Genomic DNA, 10,127 nt, shown 5'->3' with positions numbered 1-10,127 from the left:
CACATTTGGCACATTACCCTGCTCTAGACGTTACATCAGCCTCATGGCATATTTTTTTTTTACTTTGACAAGGAGAATGTGTTGCCGACAGCAGATGTTCCTTGAGCTGTATCTGTATCTAATTGTCAACTTCTCTGTTATTTGTGGAATGCAAAATTCACCATTGCTGAATGCGTTTGATTAAATTTGAGAAGCAACAAAGCATGCTTTATCATTTTATATGTTTAGCACATGAGAGAGATTACACTCATAGGATTATTTACGCCATTGCTTGATTTAGGAAGTGGTCATATATCCAATGAGGGACAAAATCAAATGTATGGGATTCATTACAACATCTGCTCCAAATGAACTCCTCTTTTGTGTTTTGCTGCTAACTTCCATATTACTGAAATTCTTACAGCCACTCTTGGAGATTATTTGCTCTCCAGTCATCTGTTTCCCTCGGCAACACCGTTTGAAGAAAACTCTACCATGGAGATGATTCAAATGAGCCAAAGTGAACGAACAAAGAGCCAAGGTGACAAAAGTTAATCTGCTTCACACATTTTCAAAAGTGCTTGCCATATACGACGTGAGTAGCCTTTCAAATGCCACTTTTCCCTTTACAAAATAATTGATTAAATCCCAAACACTGATCATATTTTAATGTTTATCCAGGGTTATAGTACTTTATAATGGACAGGATATGCTGACTGTTTACTCTGCCATTAGAGCAAACAGGAAATTGACTGCACATTTGCATTGTGGCATATGCGTTGAGTCAGCACAGGAAAACACTTAACATTACTTTGCATCTGTGCATCCATATATAATGCATTCTGATTTGCTGCAACTTATTCTTTTGATTACTGGGTCCAAACTTTATGGAAACACAAAATCATCCACTGCTTTTATCACTGAGAATTTCCCATCTCTATGACAATTAGGGAATTTTTTTTCTCCACAAAAAGAAAAACTCTGGCTTGTTTGGCCACAAGAATGTAGAGGAAGTGCGTAAACCCAAATGAACATACTTTAACCGGATGTTGTGAGCTTGACTTCAATATTATAACCTCACAAAAAGCTGCAGAATTCAATCTCATAGTCTTTGGGCAGAAGTTCATATCATTATAGTTATCGTTACAAGATTGGGATGAATAAGAATAAATGATCAAAAGTGGATGCATGCTCCTTGGAGGGGTTGTAAGAGTCCTTGTAAAGCAAAAATAATGCACGCACATTTGCTTTTATTTTGAAGTAAATAACAAGAAGCAGATGTTGACATCATTTGTAGCTTGACGGGCGTGATTAAGTTCATGACAGGCAATGGTTTGCTGTGAATGACAGCGGTCGTATGTTCGTTTTTGTACATGCATGTGCAAACGGGATGTTCCAAAAGTTTGTTTTTAGCCGTCCCTTGGCTCCACTGGTGTCACATTGACGTGCTTCAACATAGACAACCACGGGTAAGTTGGGCTTTTCCTTGTTTGCTTTAAAAACATTTCGCTGCAGGTCGTTGAATCACCGGAGCGGCGGAGAAAAGTTTGGACTAATCGCATCACTTTCCCTGCAAATAGAAACACGACTCGTGCAGAAGCATTTGTAAGAATTCCGCTTTTCAGTCTGGTTAAAAAAAAAAAAAGTAATTGCCTGCAGTTCATTACGAGGGATTAAACATTTTGTCTGACGTCCGCAGTCGAGACGCTTCTCGGACAGGTGTAAAATTTTAAATTTACATAAAAGTAGATGTCCAATCTTTAAAGGTGGGGTCTATACAAAGTCGTCTGAGCATGCATTCAATTAATATCCATCTAAAGGTCAATGCAATGCAATCTCCATGCTCACCAGCACAATTAATTATTATAGGATGGCTATGGTGCAATTTTACTCATTCTCCTAGAGCGCTTAATTGTCTCATTCAATCGAGCTTGTATTGGACTCAGCAAACAAAATATAGTCATTTTGTTTATTCAGGATGTATGTGACCTGCAGAAATTGTAAATAGAGATCTTAATGAATTACTTGCTGCGTGTGGGTCATATTATTATGGGCGCATGGCCGATTAACTATCTCAGGTTACTTTTGCAAGCTGTCATGATGCTGCATAATAATGGGAAGCTTGACAACCATTGTCACTTTTTCTACAATGTGTTGCAATATAATGCTGATTTTATGAGTATGCAGAATTCCAGAGGATTCATTTTTTTTCTTGCAACTGTATATCGGCATATATGTTATGGCATAGCCTAAGGTTCCTAATATTCATGTGGAAATGGCTTAAGTGTGTCCCCGGGTGATTTAGTTTTCCCCCCTTTTAATTCAGAGAGAAAAACTGCCAGAATGCTTTTGTTACATAAGTCTTGTAGCATGTTGCGTCATTGTTTTGGGGGCCCGATCCATAAAACCGAAGCTTTGGCTTCATGTGTGCCCCTCAAAGGAGGAGGAGGTTGAAGGCGAGATGGGCTATTGGAAGCAGATGCTCTTCTTTTGGGAGACCACAATGGTGAGAGGAGGCCCCACCTGTAATTTACATGAATTGAGTCTTTTTTTTTTCATGTTGTTGACTAACCATCACATCATGTTGAAAGTATGGTTTGGGAGTGCTGCGTTGCCATGACTTTGAAATAAAAACATGCAAACTAAATCATTCTCAAAAACCGCACCCCTTTTGTTCTCACTATTTTTCCATTGTTCAGATGTCTACTGTTTTTTTTTTGGGTTAGATGTTCTGGCATTTGTTTTTTGGATGACTAGCAAATGTCTTTATTATGAGTTGTAATTCATCTAAAGTTTACGATAATTTGCTTATAATGTTCGCTCCTGAGCAACTTTTTGGTGACTTCACTTCTTGAAGTCATGACTTAAATCTAATTTGACACACATTTAAAGCAGGATGAAGAAACAAAGCCTTAAATGGCCTGCTGAAAAATCCGCTGAATCAGCAACTCACTGTTTAATGGATCACAGACCGGCTGCAATATTAACACCACAACAAACCCAAAACAAAACATAAAAATATCCTTTTATGATTTTACCCTAAACTTCTGTAAATATATATCGAACTGGAATAATTTCCCAGATTACGAGACCTCTATAATTGTTGGTCTCCTGTAGCAACTCGATCCAGCTGCCCAACAGTTTACTCCCGCTGGCCCCTTCCACTTCTAGTTTCTTGCCGTGAGGCCGGGAGAGGTCAGTACACAAACACCCCCTCCCCTATGAAGAGCTGACATTCTTGTCTGCATAGATACCTGAGGCTCACACTGATTGGCCGTCGTCGAACAATCCAGTCGGGTCTAATGGGGCAACTTTGCGTAGATGTTGGAAATTTGAGACCGAAACAGCTGCTGCGATGACACAATAGGCAATGTTGCCAAGTGCATGCATGCACGCATGTATACGTGTGGTTAATTGCAGTCAGTGAGTAGTGCAGATAAACCTTCTTTGCTAATCTTCATGCACCACAAAAAAAAGCCGCACAGTGACACACTTTCAAAATAGATCACAACATTCGCACACAGCATGCCTGCATTTCAAATATTATCCTGGCATTTTTTTGGAGTGTAATGATTACCATCATAGGGATGTTGACTCTTTTTACTCTCGGGAACATGACTCATGCTGAAAGGCAAGGCTTGAGTCAGCGTGGATACAAAAAGCTTCTATATGTTGTTTTGCTTGTCCTTCAGACTAAACGTGGTCATGTTGCCTGATTGACAAACTGATTCTATTTCGGGATTGACGCCTTCTGGTAGATCTGGCATGATACCGTTTCATCTGATGTCAAAATCATCCAAGTGCGTGACCTCAGCTGGTTATTCCCCACCAAACATATTTTGCCAGTTAGTGATCACAAAAGAGGGTGAATCATGTTCATGATGGTTCTTTGCGTGGTTTTATAATTCACCAACTCCTAGCCTGGCATGCTCACGACAAAGTTTGTTGTTATGTCAACATACCCCGAACAACTACTTTATTGCAAGCACTACTTGGCTTTTCCACTCTCAATTTGTGGCTACTAAATTAAAAATGATTTCTGATTTGTGTTCTGTCAAGTTTGCAAAAGGGCGTAAAATGGAGTGTTTTGCAAGAGAAACAAATCTTGATGAAAAACACCGGCACATCTGGCTGCTCACCATGCCTTATGGGGAGTGCACAGCTTGGATGAATTAGCTGTGTTGCGCTAATTGAGACAGAGCAGTAAAGATGAGGTGAAGTTGGGACTTTTTGGAAGCTGCTGTATTCATTTTTTGGAGATGCTGTAAGCTCATGTAAATTTTATTCTGCCAATGGACATGCATTGAAAAAAAAGGAAAACAGTTATGTTTATTTAATCATGGTGGAGTTACTTTTCCCACTTATACATTACATATATTTTTTTTACTCCATGCTTAATGCTTGATTCTGCTGCTAGATGGTTTCTGGACTTAGCTTTGTGTTCAAACCTCTAAGCTCAAGCAGGTTATACCGGACCATAGATTGCTGAGTGAGGCTTTTTCTGCAGGGCAAACACTTTTGAGTTTGCCTTAAGTTAACATTGTTTCAGCTTCTGTTTATATACCGTATTTAAGGGAAAATGGAGCTCCTATATAATTGTATTTTTTTTAATAATAAGTTCTGTGATTAAATTACAGAACAATCTGAAAAAAAGCAACAGTACCAGAAATTGTAGTGGATATACCGTCTATAAACACTAGAGGGTGCTGTTTGCTGAATGTTTATTCATTTCATGACACTGAGCACACTTTTGAACTTCTCATCATGTTGCATAGTACACCAACTATTAATCATGCTTATCAATATTAAACTATAGTTTAACACAAGTTCTCTTATCTTACATAAGGCATCTTGTCATTTTTCTTGTGTTCCACTTTGTAAATATGACTGCCACTTGTCACACTCTTCATCTGATTGATCTGACTCGGTGTTGATGAAGTGGGAAAGCACCGTTCTAAATTTATCACCCCTCCCGTTGGGTTCACGCATGCTGCAGATGTATCCACGACACATGGACCCCCTAAAGGAGGGTCGTAGATGGAAAGTGAGTGGGGGGGTTGTTGCCACGGCATGTTGACCCTTCAGTCCATCTATTACGTCCCAGTAGTCTTGTTCCATAAGTCACCAGAGCTCCAATCTTCTCCAGATCAACAAAAAACAGGGAGAAACATCTAAACCTGATTGAACATTTTCAACTTCAAATTTAATGGCTGGCTAGGAGGATCAAGAAGGTATGTGGATTTTATTTTGTTTGGGCAAATGTTAAACCCTGAAGGACAAAGTCATGAAAATCTTTTGGCTGACTTGAAGTGTTTGCTATTGTTTATTTTTTTATTTTTTATATATAACAAATTTAGTTAGGTTTCCTAAAAGGATCCTGGACTAAGAATGTTTTGATACATTTGTTGTGAAAATACACATTTTTTTATTTTTCATTATTAGTAAAGTACAGTAAGTCAACTTTATATCAATACTTGAGCTGGTTGAATATTTAATTAATTTTGTTGGGAAAAAGAAGTCTTGTTCTGAATTCCATAAAAATATTTTGATCATTTATACATTTTGGTTAAAGTGAAGTAATTTCATGTGTATTGGAAAGTATTTATGGATCCACGTGACAAATGTTCCAAGCTGCTTTGAATATCAGTTGACAAAATTGATCAAAATAAGCCGTTAGCGTCAGACGTTGGCTCTCGAAATGTGACTCACTCTGCCGCTTTGACGACTAAAAGATGGTCTGCAGTTGTTCATTGTGCTGCACCTGCTCTTCTCCTGTCAGAACACCGACAGAAATAGAGTGCTGCCTAGCACGGCAACACACACACCAAACATTCCCCCAAGTTTTTCCATTCAAATTCAAAAGCAACCACTTGGCGCTTGTCCTCGCATGCGTGTTGAGCAAAAAATCTTTTTTTCTTTCATGTGCAAAAACGAATATTAAATTACTTTTATTCCTGAATGTCAAATTAAGTAGGACATATGCATGATTTTAATTGTGGAGATCTGGGTGGCTGGTTTATTTTTAAATCTTGCCCCAAATATATACACAAGCCCTGGTTTCGTTTGATGGTCTGATTTTGAACGTTGGGGGGTGGAGTGTTGTCAGGAAGACGGTGTGCAGCGTGGTGTTGTGATAGTCTTCGTTACACGTTCCTTTTCTCAGTGAACGATTGTAGTGTCACTGTGGTTTAACTGGTCTACCACATTTTATCTCCTTATGGGGTCAAATGTCAGTGTTTTGTCTTTGGGTGTTATTTAGGGAAACCTGAGCTTCACAAAGATTGTGTATTAATTGCCAAGCCAGTTAAAATGAATTTTGGATGTCTATAGCCGTCAATGGCAATAGTATTAGTCAAATTAGTTTTCGAAACAATTGACTTATCCACAGTAACCAGGTGCTCCTCTTTGTCTTAGCTGCAAATCAGTGTCACATTTTAAGTCTTGTCAGAAAGCCTAATCCTGGTCACCTCACGTGGTGGTCTTAAGTGCATATTTACCTTGCCGCAACCTCTTCTCATTTATTTAAAACCCACCAGCCCTCGTTTATCAAATTAGCGGTGAATTATGATGAGCTACTAATAGTCTTTTGAGACTTTGAGTGAACAGTTTGTCCCTAACACTGACCTGTGATTCGAACTCTGTTAGAGGCTTCCTTAGCTGCAGGTATGGCCATTGGCGGCCATTTTTATAAAACACCCCCAAAATATAAAAACAAATGGGGATGGCAGTGCCCTCTGACCCCCCACTAGCGCCGCCAGTGGATATGGCCCTGTACAATATAGTATACAGCCAATAATTTTCTAGACTCTTGTTTAAGAGTCCAAGGAATTAGAGAAAATCCTTCCCACCAATGTTTCTCTATTCTTTGTAATGTTTTTCTCCTTCAGGTTAGCGGTTCCAATTGGGAAGCTGTCCATGGCACTTAAGCGATGGAAACAAATCGCCGGCAAATGCAATCAACCGCGTATTCTGCATTTCGGAGCACCCAAGACCAGATGTGGACTAAGTGTCAGAATGAAGCACACAAATGTGCGTTCATTCTAGGGCGCCTGTTTGTCTACAAAGAATCATGATTGCAATTTGTAACAGGTATTCAACATGCAGAGATTAGAGTGACAGATTTCATTCAAGTGAAATCACAGTTTTTTTGTTTTTTTTGCTTTGCTTTTAAATGAGAAGCATCGCTAGATTTCTGGAGCACTTCACTTGTCAACGCAAAAGCAACGTTGAGAACGCTTATCTGGTTTATTTTAAGAAAGCCATGCCAAAGTGTGCGTGCTGCCGTCTGTTAATAGAAAGTAAAATCGTCACATGAGGTCAGAATTGTCCTTGTGTGGCTATTTTTAGTGGGAATGGAAAGTTTTGTGTTTGTGGCGGTTGTGATAGGAAGCCGGTTATAAGGATTGAAGTCGGAGGTCTCTCATACGGTAAATTAATATTTTAAATAAATAAATAAATACTTCCTTCCTTCTTTTCCTGTGTTTTCCTGACTTTTTGGAGCAGGAAGGTGATGCAGCCATTATTTGTGACTGCTAACAGACCTGCTGCAACGCTATTGTGTACCAGAGGTTGTCTTGAGGGCAAAAATAATTGTCTGGAAGTGTTTATCTAATAATGACTGACTGCACATGTGAGCTTGTCCAGGCTGAAATCATCCCGTTTAGTTGACTGAACATCTGGGGAGGTGATTAGTGGAGAGGAACAACTTTGTTATGCTTGTCTGCTTCTCTGAGCTGTTTAATTTCACTATTGTGATTCGCTGATACGATTTGATATGGTCGAGCAACTTTGTGCGTATGAATTATCAACAAATTACCACTTCACCTAATAGAACTCTTTTGAGCTCTTGTTAGGAAATTTATTTTGGCTTTAGAGTAAATTATATATATTATATTTCACTGCACAGAGTTGGTTTATGGAGTTCAAGTTTGCATTTGGGGACATTTTGAAATTTGTACTCGAAGCCGATATTGTCTTTGGCAGGTTTGGTCTTGTATGATATACAATTGAATGCCACATAAGAAAACATGAGCATATTTCCTACAATCTTGGTTTTCAATGAACCCTTTTAATTTCAGATTTAGTAAATGTTATAGCAGAGAGAGACGGAAGAACAAAGTAATAAATGTATCTCTTGGCATAAAAATGTTAACCACAAAATGATGTGAACATCAGAGGAAATTATTGTGGACATTCTGCTTTAATTCAAGACCAGCGACCTTTTCGTGCTCTCTTTGAGCTTTTTTTCATTTTAAAGGAAAACAATTCCTTAATAGTTACTGTATCCTGGAATCAATCCACTTTACCACTTTGCGTGGATTTGTTTGTCACTGACCTTTGACCCATTCTGCTCTCTTTGATCCAACTGTAATTTCAGGTTTGAAACATTCACAGATATTTCTCTACATGAAACTGACCTTAAAATTCTCCACCAAGGTTTCAGACCCAGAGAAGCGTTGAAGCCGTAACCTGTAAGGTCTTGCCCATTGCCAGCAGTCATCGTTTCTAATAACAGGGTAGTACCCATTTTTTGCGGGGCTGATCTCATCTTTGACGGATGAGTCAAAACACACAAACATTACCAACAAGTCAGACGGACATACCTGTACGCAGGTGTTACGTGGTTGGAAATGTGATGATAGCATTACAGAATGTAGGATTTGTCTTCGGTTTGGACTTGCATGACCTCATCTCGGCCGATGTAAAGATCCTGACTAGGCTACCATGTAAGGTTTTCTATCTATTATTTTGTTACCATTATTGCAAATCGTCTCTTAAAATGGCCGACTTTTATATTCGTAGCCCAGGGAGATGAATATGTCATGAATGACCTAGCTCACGTTGACAGGTTTACCGTGTATGCCGGAGATAGATAAGATACACGGCACCGTTTTTGCCGTCAGCATCAGAATAACCACGTTGGGCTTCATGCCAGGCTCCTTGTGAGGCCTTCTCAGTGCAGCGATAAGCTCATCATTGACACCCTGACGTATACGACAGTTGTGAGTCTGCAAGTTTTTGTGTCCTGCTTTTGGTATTCACAGATCATCTGAATTAGTGGTTAATGTGTTCTTTGAGGAGCAGAGGCACATTTGTAAAAATATGAATTGGTCACTGTGCATATTTCAGGGTAGGAGGCCGTGCCCCCTTGCCCCCCCCGTCTAGCGCCGCCACTGCCTGTTAGGTTTGTGCTACTGAGTTAGATCCAGTTACTCTTCTACATTTTCGTATTTTCTTATTCCAATGCGTCTAATCTTATCTGCCTTCCTGTCTCCGTCCCTTTTTATTTAATCCTCGCCGGACGAGGAGTGGAATTTCTCATCAAGCTGAGAGGGTTTTTTTCTGCTCTCTCCTTGTCCCTCTCACTTTGGTTCACTCCCATCTCGCCACTCTCCCCTTCCCCTCATGTTCAGCACGGGTTTCTTTGGCACCCCACTGGTGTTTAGAAGCCAAGGATTTGGAAAGCAGCGCTCTCCTCGGACACTCCCATCTTTTTCTTGCCTCTCGCTCACTCACTCATCTTTTTTTTTTTTGCTCCTCTGTGTGCTTCCTCAAACCGCTCGGCTGTCATTTGCCTGTGTCATCGGGCCTTGGTTAATGAGCTTAGCATGTGCATCAGCTTTGCATGTTGTTGTTGTGGTGGGCAAAGTGAGTGGGTTGGGAGAAAACGAACCAGGACCTCCTTTCCTTTCCTGCAGCTAGGCTCTTTACGCTCTCTCCTCCCTGACTTGAATGCTACCTGACTTCATCGTCTCTCTCTCCCTCGCTCTCCCTCTCATTGGCTCTCGCTTCACTCTGTCCCGAAGCTTTGTCAAAACTGCTTTGTGCTGCATCACCGCTTCTGCGGCTGCAGCGTTTTCTTTTTTTGGATTCACCATCTCCTAGAACTTTTTGTTTGCCAAAATGTACCGGAACCCGTGGATTTCCAATTATCTAAGCCATGTCAAGTTTTGCAGTGAAGGTAAGAGAATTGGTCGCTTCTGCTCTGGGCTGATGTTTTTGGAGTTGATGACAGATTACTCAGGTTGATAAAAATCATAGAAGTTGTCAGGTGATGCACAGCAGACTTGCTTCTTCTCTGCTCAGTGTCCTTCTTTCCCACCAGCTGTCATTGCACTGCAGCTGTAGCCTCCAAGGACAGCCGAGCA

General features: G+C 40.1%; 1 protein-coding gene across 14 annotated transcripts in view; it reads left to right on the top strand.

The window, feature by feature from the left end:
* Positions 1–1,280: 1,280 nt before the first annotated feature.
* svila (supervillin a) overlaps positions 1,281–10,127 on the top strand; it is a 30,209-nt gene continuing 21,362 nt past the window's right edge. For 5 of the 14 annotated variants that reach the window (XM_049748846.2, XM_049748848.2, XM_049748847.2 and 2 more), the window contains exon 1: positions 9,401–9,940. In XM_049748846.2, coding sequence (XP_049604803.1) covers positions 9,883–9,940 — 58 coding nt within the window. In that variant the 5' untranslated portion in view covers positions 9,401–9,882. Of the gene's footprint in view, positions 1,449–5,053; positions 5,211–9,397; positions 9,941–10,127 lie in introns of those variants that run through there. The other 9 variants (XM_049748841.2, XM_049748844.2, XM_049748850.2 and 6 more) reach the window with 8 other exon arrangements.

This window comes from Syngnathus scovelli, chromosome 18, assembly GCF_024217435.2.
Source record: "Syngnathus scovelli strain Florida chromosome 18, RoL_Ssco_1.2, whole genome shotgun sequence".
Taxonomy (NCBI): domain Eukaryota; kingdom Metazoa; phylum Chordata; class Actinopteri; order Syngnathiformes; family Syngnathidae; genus Syngnathus; species Syngnathus scovelli.
Note: the sequence above shows the minus strand (reverse complement) of the source record. Positions and strands in the feature narration are given on the sequence as shown.